The sequence below is a fragment of the Gopherus flavomarginatus genome, chromosome 5 (genome assembly GCF_025201925.1).
Source record: "Gopherus flavomarginatus isolate rGopFla2 chromosome 5, rGopFla2.mat.asm, whole genome shotgun sequence".
Lineage (NCBI taxonomy): Eukaryota > Metazoa > Chordata > Testudines > Testudinidae > Gopherus > Gopherus flavomarginatus.
The window spans coordinates 149,924,113-149,942,732 of NC_066621.1; the positions used below are offsets into that span (position 1 = coordinate 149,924,113).

At 43.8% G+C, this 18,620-nt stretch overlaps 1 protein-coding gene across 2 annotated transcripts in view; it reads left to right on the top strand.

Annotated features, from left to right (window-relative positions):
* Positions 1–174: 174 nt before the first annotated feature.
* EXOC5 (exocyst complex component 5) overlaps positions 175–18,620 on the top strand; it is a 47,524-nt gene continuing 29,078 nt past the window's right edge. Inside the window, exons 1-4 of one of the 2 annotated variants that reach the window (XM_050952595.1) lie at positions 175–307; positions 11,183–11,277; positions 14,887–15,002; positions 17,872–18,066. In XM_050952595.1, coding sequence (XP_050808552.1) covers positions 11,199–11,277; positions 14,887–15,002; positions 17,872–18,066 — 390 coding nt within the window. In that variant the 5' untranslated portion in view covers positions 175–307; positions 11,183–11,198. Of the gene's footprint in view, positions 308–11,182; positions 11,278–14,854; positions 15,003–17,871; positions 18,067–18,620 lie in introns of both variants that reach the window. The other variant, XM_050952594.1, reaches the window with a different exon arrangement.

The window sequence follows — 18,620 nt, forward strand, 5'->3', positions numbered from 1 at the left end:
CCCCGCCCCACTGCCGCTCCCTGCTCTGCGGAAGGACTGACTGAGGCGCCGCCGCGGCCCCGCCCGGCGGTGGCGGAGCGCGAACCGGGGGCGGGACGTTCCCGCCCTTCCGGGCCGGGCGCTGCGCAGCGCGCGGGCTGCGGCTCCTGTGCGCAGGCCAGGCCCGTTTCCGGCCGGCGGGAGGGGGCGGTGCCGCGGCGCTGGCCTGTCAGGGGCACAATGGGCGGCGGCGGCGGGGTTTGAGGGGCTCGGCGAGGAGCTCGGGGCTGCTGCCGCAGACATGGCCGCCACTGCCGAGCTCTTCGAGGTGGGTCGGGGCGGCCCTGGCTGAGGGGCGGGTCTGGGGGGGGAGGGCGGGATGCGTGGGCTCCTTTCGGGCCTAGGGCTGGAGGGGCAGTGGGGCCCGGAGGGGAAGGCGGGAGAGGAGTTCCCTGGGGCTGCAGGGGGAGTGGGGCAGGGGCCCTGTGGGACCTGGAGGGCGGGCGGTGTCTTTGCGCCCTGGGGCTGTTGCGAGGCTCAGCAGGCGGCGGTGAAGCTGCTTTTCCCGATGCGGTGGGCGAGGTCTCGCTGCGGTACATTCGGTGTCTGATGAGGTGCAGCAGAGGGTGCAGTGGGTGGGGTTTCCTCCCCCGGAGCTCGGCCCCGCGGGCGGCGGGTGCTGGAATAGTTGGCCCTCAGGAGAGGAGTGGTGGTGAGAGCCGAGGCGCTTGGGTTCCTGGGGGCTGGTTCCCTTCTGTGCTAGTCCCTGGTGTAGCTGGTTGCTGGAGGAACGGAGATGTCCAGTGCTGTGAGCTCAGCCTACACTCAGTGCTGCCTTGGTTGTCAAAAATAAATCCTCCCCTCCGACTCCAAACACATGCAACTGTCAACTTCATACACAGGTGCTGGAATGGGAAACAACCGAGAAATAAAAGCAGAGCTGGGAAGGGGTTGCTGTGCTGGGGGAAGAATAGATATGAAAGGATGGGAAACTGGATATAAAGGAAAAATCGTGGTGGCTGTGTTGGGTTAGGTGCAGTGGGGCATGCAGCGGCTGGTACCCCTCAGTGTGGGCTCCAGCAAAGAAATTCCTATTGGGGCCTGCTTTATACTGGCTTGTAAACTGTTTGGGGCCAGGAATTGTCTCTTTGCTATTTGTTTGTATAGCACTTAGTACTGTGGTCCAAATCTGGGGCTTCTAGGTGCTATAAATAATATAACTTTTCCATGGTGTGAGCACTGTTGTAGTAGAGAGATTGTTCTTATAGACCATCTGGATGCTGACTTGCCTCCATGCAATGGCAAATGAAGTACACGGCACGTGCCTCATACATCACCTGGAAATGTTCCGTGGACCAGTTTGGGAACATTTGCATTAAACCTGGCCCTGGGAATAGTTATTCTGCTACTGTACTTGAGTCAGATACATTGTGAATCATTATTATGACCGATCCATGTTATGACACAGTTTTTTCTGACTTGTATCAAAACAAAAAAGCAATGTTAAAACACCATGTTATAACTGTATTAAGGAACCATATATTCACACCTTTTACTTGTGTTTGGAAAAATATGTTTGCCCCCTCAGCCTGAAGACAGCATAGTTGCATTTTGTAGTGTAGCTGTTGGATATGCATAAAACACTAGGTCTTTTCTGCATTACAAAATGAAATTGGTTGTTACATGACAAGCAGTGGTGGTTTAGCTTTGTTGGTCCCAGGATATTAGAGAGCCAAGGTGGGTGAGGTAATGTCTTTTATTGGACCAGCTTCTGTTGGTGAGAGAGACAAGCTTTTGAGCAATGAAGCGCTCTTCTTCAGGTGTGAGGAAGGTACTCTGAGTGTCACAGCTAAATACGAGGTGGAGCAGATTGTTTAGTATAAGCAACTAATACATATTGTCAGAGACCATTCAAGGGGAGATGGCCTGTTAACACGTCTGCAATCATAGGACAGAAAAGGAGTGATTAAATTATAGTAAGCCATAAATGCAGTGTCTTTATTTGGTTCATGATTTTTAGTTTCTTGAAAAGTTATGAATTTAAGCTCCCTGGCTCATCTTTTGAAGGTGTTGTGCAGGTTTTTGGTTTTTTTTTTGAGGGCGAGGACTTAGAGGTCAGCTATAGAGTGATGGTTTTGGAAAAGTGTTCACCCATGGGTGACTCAATTTATTTTTTTTATCTCATCATTTTTCTGTGCAAGTTCATTTGAGAGTGTAGTTATTGTCTGGTTTCACCCACGTAGTTGTTGCTGAGACATTTAGTGCACTGGATGGGCTACTCCACATGTTGTGATGGGCATCTTAAAAGATGTCTTGTGGGGGATATTGATCATCCTAGCAGTGGAGATATGTCTTCCAGTTTTGCACCTGTTCTGGCAGGGTCTGTGTGCTGCCTTTCCTTGGTCCTGGTCTGTGGAGAGGTTGCTTCTGATGATGAGCTTGGAGAAGTTGAAGGCCAGAAGAGTGGGCTGGGGAAAATTTCTTTCAAGATGTGGTCCCCTTTGAGTATAGGTTGTAACTGTTTAGTGATACCCCATACAGGTTGCAGTGTGAGGTGCGGGTGACAACTAAGTTTGTGCAGTTGGAGTGGTTTCCCACTCTCCTTCCCTCCCCCCGCATTGAAGCAGATTCTTTCTGGGTATCTGGGTGGTCCATTCCATGATGGGATCTACTTCTCTGGTGGAATGTCCTTGTCAACGAAAGCAGTTTTAAGTATGTTAAGGTGTATATCATGGACTTTTTCCTTAGAGCATATTCTGTGTTGCCTGGTTGTAAATAAAGGATTTCTTGGTGTGGTTACAGGATCTGTGAAGGTAAGCGAGGTGATCTGTGGGTTTATTTTATATAGCTGTCTGTAGAGTTCCATTGTTGAAGCTGATTGTGGTGGCCAGGAAGTTGATGCTGGTGCAGGAGTGTTCTAGAGAGAGTTTGATGGATGGGTAGTGGTTGTTTTTGAAGTTGTGGTGGAAATCTGTGATAGATGACCTACACTCTCTCCAGAAGATGAAAATATCATTGATGTATCTCAGGCATATCATTGATTTTGTGGTATATTTGGCCGCCAATTCTTCCTCAAAGTGGTCCATGAAGAGGATGACATTGGGGAGACATCCTAATATCCATTATCAGAGGGTAGCCGTGTTAGTCTGGATCTGTAAAAGCAGCAAAGAATCCTGTGGCACCTTATAGACTCCAAAACGTCTGTTAGTCTATAAGGTGCCACAGGATTCTTTGCTCCTAATATCCATGTCTGTTCCCATGGTTTGGACAAAGTGTTGCTGAATGTGAATTTGTTCTGGGTGAGGATGAAATGGATGAGTTTGGTGGTGTGTTTGGAGTGGTTATCTGAGTGTTGTCCATTGTCTTGTAGATATTTGAGGCAGGCAGCAATGCTGTCATTATGAGGGATGTTGATGTGTAGGGAGGTGACATCCATGGTGCAAGGATGATGATTTGAGGAAAATTGTTAATGTTGTGGAGTTTCTGCAGGAAGTCAGTTGGGTCCTGGAGGAAGCTGGCCTTTTGTGCGGTGGATAGTTGAGGATGGTTTCTGAGTCCTGATCATCTGCCAATAAAAGTGCCATGGCCAGATAAGATGGATCTGCATAGGTTCCCTTGTTTGTGTATCTTGGGAAGCATGTGGAGGGTGCCTCACATGACTTCATGGGAAATGAAGTTGTAGAGTTTCTCTTGGAGTTGTTTGTGGAAGGATTTGGTGATATGCTTAAGTACCTGTGTGAATTGTGGTATGGGGTCTTCTTTGACTTCTTTATAGTAGGTGGTGTCAGAGAGTTGTTGTTTGGCCTTGTTAATGTAGTCATCACGGTTGATAACTGCGATGTCTCCCCCTTGTCTGCTGGTTTGATTATTGTTTGATGATTTCAGGGACTGTGTAGCCGTCCTCTCAGCGGTAGAGAGATTGTGGTGGATGTGATGTTTATGGATTTCACAATCAATTTTCCTAAAGCAATCAATGTAATGATAAAGTGTGTGATTTTATCATTGTGGGATATCCAGTCAGATGATTCTTTTTTCTTACTGTTGGTGGAGATGTGTTAGTTGTGGGTTGTGTCCTTGTTGTGAAATAATTCTTTGAGGATGGGTCTGCGAAATAATTCTTCTAATTCTCCATCTTAGTATGGTATCAGTTTCTGTGGTGGGGCAGAAGTTCAGTTCCTTGGAGACTAAAGATAATTCAGCTCCGATTAGGGGTGGCCTTGATAAATGATGATGGGGTGTTATGTAGTGTCTATATGGTGAGTTCTGGTGCCACAGTTTGTCCTGGAGTTGAGGTTGTGGAGGAGTTGTAGTTGGTTTTGCTTTTTGTGTTTGTGATGGATAGCTGTCATCAGGTTTTTTGATAGATGTTTTAGGTTTTTTGCTTAATCCCCAGGTAGTTGTCCTGTTGTTTTTTTTTCCTTCCAGTGTAATGGAGTATGTGGTGATTTCTTTGAGATAGTCTCTTTTGGAGTATTTAAGGTACAAGAGATGGTTCCTCAGTTTTTCTGAAGTCCTTCTGCAGAGCTGTTCAGTGTATTTGGAGTGGTATGTAGTGGTCAGATTGTTATTGATTCTTGCATTTTCCCAGGAAGTAGATGTTGTTGTTAAGTTTTGCTTCCTTTTTCTTTGTGTTGTGGAATTTCCTTTTCAGATGGCAAATTTTGATATCTGTTATGTACCAGAATTTGATATCTATATAGCAGCCATGGTGAAATTGTAGTGTGTAGATGAAGAAGCCTTACTGTAGATACCAGGTTTGAAACATTGTTCCCTAATATAGGTATACAGTTTATTTTTGTCCATTTAAGCAAATAAGAAATTGTAATAGCTTTTTAAATAACTGTTAGTTAATAAGCTGCTTGTGGGACCCCTCCTACTAGTGTTTGAATTTGAAAAGTGATGCGTATTATGATGGTAACTGGGTTGAACATAGATAGAGGAAGATGTGTTACTGCCACATTTGGGCAGAACTATGTTTGAGAGAGATTTTCAACCTGATTATGTGCCCTGGTGTGGACAGAGAGTTAATGAAAATTGATGAGCCAGAGGGGACTTGAAGGATCGATCTATCTACTGAGCCAAAATAGAGTTCAATTATGATTATGGCTGAACTGGATTTTAACAGGGTTTCATCCAGTTTGGGTCCATTTGCTCAGGCCAGACCAAACCATGTTATTGCCCAATTCAATCACAATTGTCATCAAATTCGGTTGTTTTGGCACTGTAGATATGGTCCCATATATTGCTTTGGTGCTAGAAGGAGGTTCAAAGCTGTACAGAAAACACCTGTTAGAGTTCATCTGATGATATCACTTTTACAGATTGGGTGCTTAGAAATGACATTTACAGTAAATGTTATTTTCTGCAACTGTGGAAAGGAAATGTAAAATGCTTTCTCGACCATCAGATTGCTCTAGATTCTCTTTTTCATTGTACAGCTGTGTGAGCTTTTATGTAATACTTTCCACTATTCTAATTCTTGCCAAAAGAGAAGCAGCAACAGATAATTCAGTAATAATATTCTTTTTGTTGTTGTTGATGATAAGAGCTCTTGTTTGTTTGTTTCTAAAGAGAGAGACAGATTGGACATTGATGCTTTATGGGGATATTTATGTTCAGTACATGTTAACCATCTTCATACACCTCTACCCTGATATAACGCGACCCGATAGAATGCGGGTTTGCATACAACATGGTGAAGCTCTGACACGTTGCTCTGCTCAGCATGTTAAGGGTGTCGGGCCAGGCCAGGGCTGAGGGGTTTGATACGGGGCAGTGGGTCTCAGGGGCAGTCAGGGGCTCCCCCCCCAGGGCCTGGGGGGCAGAAGCTGTGGGAGGGCACTTTTGGGGGCCCCGCAGTCCCAGAGTGGCCTGGGGGATTAGTGGGGGGCTGGGAGCAACCCGCTATGCTTCCCTTGCCCTGGCCTCAGCCGTGTCGCTCGGGGGAGGGGTATGGGGGAAGGGATCCCCCCCCCCACTCACCAGCAGTGGCAGAAGCGGAGCAGCCTGGCCCCAGCCTGCTCCACTCTGCCAGCTCCCAGTCGCAGCGCTCCACTTCCCGCCACCGGTGAGTACGAGAGGCGTCCTTTCCCCAGCCTCCCCGCGCTCATCAGCAGCAGGAAACGGAGCAGCCCAGCTCCAGCCAGCTCCGCTCTGCCAGCTCCTAGCTGTGGCGCTCTGCTTCTCGCCACAGATGAGTGCAGGACCTTTCCCCCGCCACCTCCCAGCGACACGGCTGGGGCAAGGAAAGCGGAGCAGGCTTTTTCCCAACCCCTCGCTCACCGATGGCAGGGAGTGGAGCACCATGCCTGGGAGCTGGCAGGGTGGAGTGGACTGGGGCCAGGCTGCTCTGCTTCTCACTGCTGCCGGTGAGTGCTTGTCAGGGGGCGGGAAGGGGTGGATAGGGGTTGGAGCAGTCAGGGGACTGGGGATTGGGTAGGATGTGGGATCCTGAGGGTGATTAGTGATGAGGGTCTCTGGAAGGGGCAGTCAGTGAACAAGGAATGGGAGGGGCAAAGCAAGTTTGATATAACACAGTCTCACCTATAACATGGTGAGTTTTTTTGTCTCCCGAGGACCGGGTTATATTCGGGTTGAGGTGTACTATAAAGGATGCACAATTTGTCATGCACTGTATAGTTTCACATTCTGCCAAAAAAACTGGGATATAAACTATTACAGTAGATTATTGTTCAGTACAGTTGTAATAATTTAATCTATTTTAATAAATGTTTTCCTTTCTTATCAAGCTTATACATTTGCAGTTGAATGTGCTGCGTAACTCTCAAAGTGAAATTATCAGTTTCAAAATCAGATATTGCTTACTGCAACATCAATGAAATCAATGTACAATTCACTTATAGTAATTTTAGAAGTTACAGTAATTTAAAGATTGGAGGAAAAACCTATTTTCTAAGTTTACTTTTTAAGTTTACATTGATCAATACTTTGTATTTTGTGTGTGTGTAACTTTCACACAACAATGGGGAGAGGAAAATGTGAATGTAAAATTACCAAAATTGGCCAGGAGGTAAAAGGACTCATAGACTTTAAGCTCAGAAGGGACCATTATGATTATCTAGTCTGACCTCCTGCACAATGCAGGCCACAGAATCTCACCCATCCACTCCTGTAACAAACTCCTAACCTATGTCTGAGCCACTGAAGTCCTCAAATCGTGGTTTGAAGACCTCAAGGTGCAGAGAATCCTCCAGCAAGTGACCTGTGCCCCACGCTGCAGAGGAAGGCAAAAAACCTCCAGGGCCTCTGCCAATCTTCCCTGGAGGAAAATTCCTTCCTGACCCCAAATATGGCGATCAGTTAAACCTTGAGCGTGTGGGCAAGACTCACCAGCCAGCACCCAGGAAAGAATTCTCTGTAGTTACTCAGATCCCACCCCATCTAACATCCCATCACAGACCATTGAGCATATTTACCTGCTAATAATCAAAGATCAATTAATTGCCAAATTAGGCTATCCCATCATACCATCCCCCTCCATAAACTTATCAAGCTTAGTCTTGAACCGAGGTTTGTCTTTTGCCCCCACTACTCCCCTTGGAAGGCTGTTCCAGAACTTTACTCCTCTAGTGGTTAGAAACGTTCTTCTAATTTCAAGTCTAAACTTCTTAGTGTCCAGTTTATATCCATTTGTTCTTGTGTCCACATTGGTACTAAGCTTAAATGATTCCTCTCCCTCCCTGATATTTATCCCTCTGATATATTTATAAAGAGCAATCATATCCCCTCTCAACCTTCTTTTGGGTAGGCTAAACAAGCCAAGCTCTTTGAGTCTCCTTTCATAAGTCAGGGTTTCCATTCCTCAGTTTACCTACCTGAAGATCCTGCATCTTCAGACATGTTCCTTTCATCATAAGAATGGCTGTACTGAGTCAGACCAAAGGTCCATCCAGCCCATTATTCTTTCTACTGACAGTGGCCAATGCCAGGTGCCCCAGAGGGAGTGAACCTAACAGATAATGATCAAGTGATTTTGCTCCTGCTGTCCACCACCACCCTCTGACAGACAGAGACTACGAACACCATTCCTTACCCATCCTGGCTGATAGCCATTAATGGACTTAACCTCCATGAATTTATCCAGTTCTCTTTTAAACCCTGTTACAGTCCTAGCCTTCACAACCTCCTCAGGCAAGGAGTTCCACAGGTTGACTGTGTGCTGTGTGAAGAAGAACTTCCTTTTATTTGTTTTAAACCTGCTGCCCATTAATTTATATTATGGGAACAAGTAAATAATTTTTCTTTATTCACTTTCTCCACATCACTTGTGATTTTATATACCGCTATCACAGGGGTAGGCAACCTATGGCACGTGTGCCGAAAGTGGCACGCGAGCTGATTTTCAGTGGCACTCACACTGCCCAGGTCCTGGCCACCAGTCCAGGGGACTTTGCATTTTAATTTAATTTTAAATTAAGCTTCTTAAACATTTTAAAAATCTTATTTACTTTACATACAACAATAGTTTAGTTATATATTATAGAAAGAGATCGTCTAAAAATGTTAAAATGTATTACTGGCACGCAAAACCTTAAATTAGGGTGAATAAACGAAGACTCGGCGCACCACTTCTGAAAGGTTGCCGACCCCTGCTCTATCATATCCCCCCTTAGTCTCCTCTTTTCCAAGCAGAAAAGTGCTACCCTCTTTAATCTCTCCTCATATGGGATCCGTTCCAAACCCTTATCATTTTAGTTGCCTTTCTCTGAACCTTTTCTAATGCCAGTATATCTTCTTTCAGATGAGGACACCACATCTATCCGCAGTATTCAAGATGTGGGCATACCATGGATTTATATAAGGGCAATAAGATATTCTCTGTCTTATTCTCTATCCCGTTTTTAATGATTCCTAACATCCTGTTTGCTTTTTTGACTGCCGCTGCACACTGCGTGGATGTCTTCAGAGAACTATCCACGGTGACTCCAAGATCTTTTTCCTGATTAGTTGTAGCTAAATTAGCCCCCATCATATTGTATGTATAGTTGGGGTTATTTTTCCCAATGTGCATTACTTTACATTCATCCACATTAAATTTCATTTGCCATTTTGTTGCCCGATCACTTATCATCATCTTCAACGCAGCTTCCTCCTGAGAAGGAACACTTCTCATGAAGTTGTTTCTTTCGGGCAACCAGGCTTTGCATTTCTTTGTGGCACTGTTTGCGTTTTGCCCACATGCTTGTCTCACCCACAGGTAGAGGAACGTCATTAAAATATTCCCAAACTGGGTGTGTTTTACGGCCTGCTGCCGTTATAGGTTTTCCCTTCAAGTAAGAGAATGGTATGGTAGATCTCAAATCAGTGAAGGCTACACTCGGAAAGACCTCAAGACTTCTGGAATATGCTGCTCATATAGTTTCACTTTTGTTTCTACTGCCTGTCCCTCCCTTCTCACATTTATCTCCAGACATCATCTTCTTGTTTGGGTCTATTCTGCCCACAACAATCTTCTATTCATTGAACTTTTTGAAATGTTGCACTTTTAGAGAGAGATAAGGAATGGACTCTGTGTACACAAATTTTCAGAGGGACAAAAGGGTTGAGGTCTGTTATTTTTCACCTCTATATATTGTGTTGGGGTGGTTGCCAAGCTGGACAGTCATTTCAAAGTATTTCAAAAAATTTATGGGGCTTTTAAAGCATAGTGGTGGGGGTTGACTTTGAGTCTTCATGACTCTGAGCAGTGGAGTTCATTGTAAGCAGAATGGTCAGTGTCGGGCACTCTGGGACAGTTGCTGGAGGACTGTCTGTGCTCACACTGCATCAGCCTCTGTATATTGACCATGGCACAAGGCTGCTTGGGGAGGTGATGTTACTGTTATTACATTGAAGTAAGGGGATGCTTACATCAGTGGGGGATGCATTTAAGTGAAGACACATTCACAGCTTGGTCGCTGCAAGATGGCATATGTCGACTGAACTTTGTAATATAGACCAGGCCTTGAAATTGAAGAGTTAAGGCTCCTAACTCACAGCACCACTTAGGTGCCATGTGGGAGGGGAGGTGCTTGTGTGTTCTGTCAGATGACACATTTCAACATGTAAAGTCTGTGTCAGTGTATTAGAAAAGCTCTAAATACTTATTTTGTTTACTTAATGGATAGGTCTCAGCATTACTCTGGTCAGAATTTTGGGAGTTGCTATTTACAGTCTTGGACTGGTACCAAAATAACTTTGCTAGTTTGAACAACTAGAAACCATTTTAATATGTAGTTTCTAATGAGCTAATAGTTGGAAAGCAGACATTTATTTCTATTTTAGATATTAAACATTAAAATTATACTTTCCATCTACTTTTGTTCTGACTCTATTTGAGTGACTATCTCAAGATATGTTAGTATTAGAACCAATACTATACATCATCTGAAAGCTTTCAAATGGGATAAGAGAAGATCCTGATCCTGTGTAAGTTACTGGGCCCATAGGGTGTTAATGTTGAACTCTTGGGGTTCATGAGATTATAGCTGCTAATATAGCACTGGAGTAGAAATGGTGAGTAATAATACTGATTGAAAGGAAGGTGGGCATCACCAAATTGAGTCTTTTTCAATATTTGTTATAAGAGTATCTTAAAAAAAAATTGTGAGTCAGTTAAGTTTTAGTTGTACATAGTGGGGACTGTATCTTAATAGAATGAACAGAGAAATAATCTGTCTTCCCGCCCATTCACAGTTGCGTAATGTCTCTGACAGGTACAGCATTCGTTTTTATGGGAAAGTTATTTTAGTAAATTTGTATTTTAGCTGTCTGTTGTACACCAAGTATAGTGTCCTTTTTGAAAAACGATAAATGGCATTGTCTGTTTTTGTTGAAATTAATCACACTGTCTTCTTTTGCTGCTCTTTTCATCCTTTTCTTCCCTCTGATCTTTTTGTCTCATCCGGAAACAAGAAGAGCCTGCACCCTGTTAAGTCAGCTCTTCGCAGACCACCAGCAAGTGTTCTGTGGATCACCAGTAGTTCACAGACGACAGTTTGTCAATCTTTGAACTAGACATTCAGTATACCATTCTTATACAGTTTGTAGATTTAATATATAAACAAGAAAGATGATGGTTACAGTCAGCACTGTGTATGGCCTTTATTGCAAGTTTTTAACCGCTTTCATAATGATATGTAAACAGCAACTTAGTAAATTACCCACTGTGGCACATTGTAAAGAGTCTTTATTCTATGGCTAGGAGCCTTTTGTGGCAGATGAGTACATTGAACGCCTGGCATGGCGAATTCCTGGAGGAGGTTCCAAAGGTGGAGCAGAAGCTTTTGATCCCAAAAGGTAAATGAAAATATGTAATTTGTTTTAACAATCTTTAATTATTCAATTTTTTTCTTACATCTATAACAGAACTATATGCAGTGTTGGCATGTATCCAAGAAGATCTCCAACTGGGAGAATTGCTAAAATATGTGACCACAAGCCAGATTTTTAATGAACTTTCAGAACAATTTTATTTAGGGGAACAAATATAGCAGTAAGAAATGAGCGGGGAAATCCCTTGTTAAATAAAAGGGAATGGCTTCTACTTGGCCTTGTGCTTTAACAGTGATAATTTTTTCTGGTCAAGAAGGAGAGCTGGTTTGAGAAGTGTCCCAGGGCAACGAGGCCAGCCTTCTTTCTGATGTGTTAATAACTTCAATCAACAAGTAAACACAAATAAGTAAAAATTCTATGCAGCAATACCCTTGGTGGGGGAGGGGAGTGAAAATATTTTGTACCATTTTTGTTTTTTATCAGATGGAGCATTCTGGTATCTCAGCATCTTCCACAGAATATTCATTTGTTATCTTGGTTAGCATTAGAAAGGCCATGTTGGCTTAAGCAATTTTGATTTTTCTGATATGTTGAAGAGAATCCGTGTTTCAATCAGTGCTGTTCATTGTGACTTTACTCTCACCAATGCTATTCTTAGAGCCGTCATTGACTAGAGTATGAGTATTTTGGGGCTGGGTGGGTGTCCCTTCTTCCTTTTTTAGTCACAGTTTAGGAGTGCTCAGTAGGACTATATTTAGGGTGGACCTAAATTAATTTGGATTAAGGTAGAGTGTGTATGTAAAACACAATAGCTATTCTTAAGTAATTCCATGTGTGAATACCCTCATTCTGGATTAAGAGTGTCTTGTGCCTGTTTAACTTAATCTGCAGCAGATAAAGCTGAACAAGACACTCTTATTCCACAATAAGAATGTCCGCACATGGAATTAGGTATCTCCACATGTGGACAAGCCCATACTAGCCAGAGGTAGATATGAAAGACAAAGATAGAGGCTTCATTAATAAGGTTCAGAGACAACCCCCTAGTGAGAAGCCCAGCCCCTTAGACATAACATAAGAAAAGCCATACTGGGTCAGATTCAAGGTCCATCTAGCCCAGTATCTTGTTTTCTGACAGTGGCCAGTGGAGGTGCTTCAGAGGGAATGAACAGAACTGGTAATCATCCCCATCGCCAATTTGCAGCTTCTGGCAAACAAAGGCAAATAACATCATCCCTGTCCATCCTGGCTAAAAGCCAGTGATAGACTTGTCCTCCATGACAGCTGCAACAGTTGGGATGGGGGTTTCTAGAATGATGCTGTCCCTGGAATTAGACTTCAGAACTGAAGTTACCCATTGAAATGATTGGAAGAGGTTCACACTTCTGAGTTATTTTTAAACAGTAGTCACAGTGGTTTACATTCAGGCCATATTTTAAAGATTACTTTCATAACCGTAAGCTTAGATTCTCAAGAACAGTAATGTGGCAGCATTACTATATTGCTCTCTATAAATATATCAGAGGGATAAATACTAGGGAGGCAGGGGAATTGTTTACGCTCAGTACCAATGTGGACACAAGAACAAATGGATATAAACTGGCCATCAAGAAGTTTAGACTTGAAATTAGATGAAGGTTTCTAACCATCAGAGGAGTGAAGTTCTGGAACAGTCTTCCAAGGGGAGCAGTGGGGACAAAAGACATATCTGGCTTCAAGACTAAGCTTGATAAATTTATGGAGGGGATGGTATGATGGGATAGCCTAATTTTGGAAATTGATCTTTGACTATTAGTGGTAAATATGTCCCATGGCCTGTGATAGGATGTTAGATGGAGTGGGATCTGAGTTACTACAGAGAATTCTTTCCTGGGTGCTAGCTGGTGAGTCTTGCCCACATGCTCAGGTTTTAGCTGATCACCATATTTGGGGTCCGGGAAGAATTTTCCTCCAGGGCAAATTGGCAGGGTCCCTGGGGGGTTTTCACCTTCCTCTGCAGCATGGGGCATGGGTCACTTGCTGGAGGATTTTCTGCACCTTGAAGTCTTTAAACCACGATTTGAGGACTTCAGTGGCTCAGACATAGGTTAGGGGTTTGTTGCGGGAGTGGGTGGTGAGATTCTGTGGCCTGCATTGTGCAGGACTAGACTATCATAATGGTCCCTTCTGACCTTAAGGTCTGTGACTATGACTCTCGTGCTTGCCATGGGTAATAAACTTACATGGGCAAGTGTCATGAACTTCTGCACAATCTAACATTTAATAAGTTAACATTCTTTTTTAGTCCTTACGGTTACAAAGATGGTTTTTGAAATGTGAACAGTATATAAACTAATGCAGTCTGCACAGACAACTCCAATACTACTGCTGCTCATAGTTTTGCGAAGCTGCAGCTTAGTGAAAACTGGTCAGTCTTAGCAGCAATAAATACTGACATTCAGACCAGTGAGAGCAGTGTGAAACTGAGAAGAATCAGGTCAGTTTCATGCAGCTGCTTGGTGGAAAAGCTATAAGCCTCAGGGCTCGTCCAGAGTAGGGGGGGGAAATCGATCTTAGATACGCAACTTCAGCTACGTGAATAACGTAGCTAAAGTCGAATATCTAAGATCGAATTACTCACCCGTCCAGACGGCGCGGGATCGATGTCCGCGGCTCTCTGTGTCGATTCCGGAACTCCGTTCGGGTTGATGGAGTTCCGGAATCGATATAAGCGCGCTTGGGGATCGATATATCGCATCTAGATTAGACGCGATATATCGATCCCCGAGCAATCGATTTTAACCCGCCGATACGGCGGGGTAGTCTGGACGAGGGCTCAGAGGAGGTAGTCTCTGGAGCTACTCACTGGGAGGAGGCACAGGAGGGGTGGAATGGCAGAAATACCACTCTCCCTTCACTTCACAGTTGCCTGGAGACTCTTTGAGATGGGAGTAGTGAGCAGAGTGTGTGTGCTCCTTCTCCTTTCTAGTAGTTGGATCAGGTTGCAAGGGCTTCAAATTATTTGGACACTTACTTGCCAGAGGCTAATATGAAAAAATGGATCCTCCAAACAGGGTCCAGGAACAGCATCCTGGAAGAAATGCCATCACCTTCTCCTCTGCTAATTCAGCATTTCCCCAGATGCAGAGTTCCCTGATCTTTCATTTGTTTTTGTTATTAGGGTTAGTCCTGTGGCTGTTTTATTCCTTAAATTGCAGGGGATGAGTTGGCACAGACATTTTTCACCTAGGTAAGAAGGCCTAGTGTTTGTCTACATGAGGAATTTTTGCACTGGTATAAGTAAACCATTGTAAAAATCCCTAATGGGACAAGTCCTTGGGCTAGTAAGTGCCTGGCAATTTTTTTTTCCAAGCGGCTATATCTATATCTAAAAATATGAAATGCACAGGTGTAAGAGCTATAAATATAGTTTAAAAAAACCCAGAAGCTTCAATTTTACAGAGATTGATACCTTAGGTTCAATCACTAGCCAAAGAAAGTTTCCCGCTTCCTGCAGGTGAGTGGATTTCTTAGGCCTGTGCCTTTAAGTTTTTACTGTAGTAGTAAGATAAACCTTTTCGTATTAAAATCTGCTTTATCAAATCATCATTTTTTAAATCAGATTATTAGAAGAATTTGTAAATCATATCCAAGAACTACAGGTAATGGATGAAAGGATTCAAAGAAAGGTGGAGAAGCTAGAACAGCATTGCCAGAAAGAAGCCAAGGAATTTGCCAAGAAAGTACAAGAGCTGCAGAAAAGCAACCAGGTAAGAACTAAGGTGTATAGTCAATATTAAATTATAAAAGCTATTGAAAAATGCATTATCCTATAAAAAAAATTCTCAATACAGTGGGCCCATAATTTGCAATCAGATCTCTGTAAACAGTTCCCTTTAAAAAAAAAAAAAAAAAAAAAAAAAGGCGCGGTGTGTGTCTTATCTGTTAAACAGGTCTTTACTTCAGGGATTGCTGGGTGGGCTCTTCAACCCCTACAAGTTGTATTGCCAACTGCAGGGGTTCTCATGAAGGCCATATGTTCAATCACTGTGAGGAGCTTTAGCACAGGGTTTCTCAAACGGGTTACCGCTTGTGTAGGGAAAGCCCCTGGCTGGCTGGGCCGGTGTTTTTCCCTTCCCCTGTCCACAGGTTTGGCTGATCGCAGTTCCCACTGGCCACGGATCGCTGCTCTGGGGCAATGGGAGCAGCTGGAAGCGGCGGCCAGTAAGTCCCTCAGCCGCTCCCATTGGCCAGGAGCAGCAATCCAAGACCAAGAGCTAGGAATTCCTCCCCACTCTCCTGGGATTTGTTGGCAACTATCTGCTAGGGGAGAGGATTAAAGGGGAGGAGAATAATCTCTCTTAAATGCAGTACTTACATTGTAGTAGCTAATGGCTATGTACTACAGTGAAACTCATTTATAATGGGGTGAAGCTTTGAGTAGCAGACCCTGCCCTGCTTTCTAGAATGCATGAGGACTAGTATACTTCCACAGTGAAGTGAGTACAAGGGTGAGGTGTCAATAGCCAACCATGTCAAGCATTAGGAGCATAGTTATATAAGAATTAAAATCACTGCTATTGAGCTGCTCAGGAACATGCAGAACAAAAGTTAGGGATAACTTTCCGTCCGTTTGTGCAACTCATTGCCATGGGATGTTGTGATGGCCAAATACATAACTGCGTTCAAAAAAGAATTAGATAAGTTCATTGATAGGTCCATTAATGACTATTAGCCAAGATGTTCAGGGATGCAACCCTACCATGCTCTGGGTGTCCCTAAACCTCTGATTTCCAGAAGCTGGTTTTGCCAGTCTTCCCTCTGAATCATCTAGCCGCAGCCATTATCAGAAGACAAGATACTGTGTTAGATTGGACATTCTTATGTTGTTACAAATCCAATTTTTGGGTGCTAATCTGGGATGTGAGTATCAGTCAACTAAGAATAAAATTATAAAATATGTATCTTATTTGCAGTATCTTATGCATAACTTAAAATGTTCATTTGAAACCATATACATATGAAGTGTGTGTGTTTGTGTGTGGATTTGGCCCCATATCTTTTAGCATAGAGAGAGGCAAAGTTTAGGGTACAATACACATTTGTAATTAAAGTCACATCTGATTTTGATACTTTACAAGTTATGTTTGGTATTTTACATAAATATCTCTCTGCTAAAAGATATGGGGCCAGATCCTCAGCTGGTGTAAATCAACATAACTCCACTGATTTCAGTAGAGCTACATCAGTTTACATCAGCTGAGCACTGGCCAACTAACTTGTTTTATTAGTTTTAAAATACTAAAAGTCCAGATTATAGATTATTGCCTTTCATCTTCAGTGTTTGCTTATGGTGGGTCTCAACCTATTTACCATTGTGGGCTGCTTTTGTAGCTCTTTGTGTTATGTGGGCGGCATCCACACAATATACATACTGCCTGTATGGCCCTGAGGAAATCACATGGGCCGCAGCTGTGTGCTGATTGGGCCGTAAACCAGCCATGGGTTGAGAACCACTGGGTTATATGGCTCTTCAGAAAAGTGTAAAGAGAGTAAGTGAACTCTGGGTAATTAGGATTACACTCTAAATGAAGCATATACAGTAACTTCTCCCTCAACGTTGTAGTTATGTTCCTCAAAAATGTGACTTTAAGCAAAATGATGTTAAGCGAATCCAATTTCCCCATAAGAATTAATGTAATTGGGGGCGGGCGAGTTAGGTTCCAGGGAAACATTTTTTTTTGCCGGACAAAAGGCATTACATACATTTTAAACCATTTTAAACAAGCAGTTTAATACTACAATCATCATTGCTGAGTATGAAGCAGTGGGAATATCGTTGCTGAGTATGAAGCAATGGGAGGTGCCCCCGCCTTACCCTACACAGGCATGGCCCACTGGTACTGCAGACCACGAGGCAGGCAAGGAGGCTGAAAGTGCCGTAGGCTAGGAGAAGCACGTTGCGCAGCAGCAGCTGCAGCTTCCCCTACTGTGCCAGGGGCAGGGGACTCAACCCTCAGCCCACCTATCCACCCTTCTCCCAAGTCCCACCCTTAACCTGCCTTCTCCCCCCCCCTTTACTCCGCACACCGCATCCTTGCTCCTCCCTCCCCTGCCTCCTGCCCATGGCAATCAGCTGGTTTGCGGTGTTCAGGAGGCAGGAGAGGGAGGGGGAGCCTCCACGCCGAGTCCTTGCTCCTTCCCGCTCCCTCCTGAATGCTGCAAACTAGCTAATTGCAGTGGGCAGGAGGCGAGGGAAGCGGGCAGGAGGCACTCTGGGGGACGTAGGGGAGCTGATAGGGGCGCTGCCAGCTGTGGACAAAGCAGGCAGCCAAATGACGTTATAGCAGAGCATTGCACAACTTTAAACGAGCATGTTCTGTAATGGAGCAGGACCGTAAGAGCGAAACAATGTTAAGCGAGAAGACGTTAAGTGGGGAGTTACTATATCTCTTTCCTCATCACAGGAGTTCTCTTGAGCTGTGAGAGCGCTGAGCTTGTAATTTAGTTGTCCAGTTTGGTTTGCTTGTCATTGTGACTCACATTAGATAGAATCAATAGTTTACTTTTATTTTATTTTTTTTAAGTACAGTAAGTGGAAAAATTGGGTATTGTATGTGCATGTCTGTGTTCTCCCAGGTTGCCTTCCAACATTTCCAAGAACTGGATGAGCACATCAGCTATGTAGCAACTAAGGTCTGTCACCTTGGTGACCAACTGGAGGGGGTAAACACGCCACGGCAACGGGCTGTGGAGGCTCAGAAACTGATGAAATACTTTAATGAGTTTCTGGATGGAGAGCTGAAGTCTGATGTTTTTACAAACTCTGAAAAGGTAAGAGCTGTCAGCGGGATAAAAGCAGTTCAAAGCAATAAGCAGTACTGCCCTAATTGCAAGCTGCTACCATGACTTACCATGGTCAGACTTCAAACCAGTGAGTGACTGACTTCTTAAAGTTTCATTGTTCTGAAATGTAAATTAACAACACTAGCCTGCAGATTGCTGATAAAGCATTTGTATTCAGTGATTCTTAATTTGGCAATGTTGGCATTTTTCATTTTATGAAATTATAAGAGATTTGAAAAATGCTGAGAGGGCAGCTTTAGAATGCAGACAGAAATCTCTTGCCTTTTTTTCTTTGAACCCCTCCCTCACCTCAGTTCCACTCAATAATCCATAAAGTTTTTGAACACAACGTCTGAGATTCTGTTGTGCTGGGCCAGTCTACTGGCCATGGATACTTATAATTGGGGTGTGCTTTTGGGCTATGTAAAGCCTGTGGTGGTGTGTTCTCTCCCCTCACCAAGATTTGGGGGAAATAGGCATGAAAGCTGAGACTTCTTAAAAGAACTGTAAAGAAGAAAGTTTCTAGATGTCCTTCCTGAGGA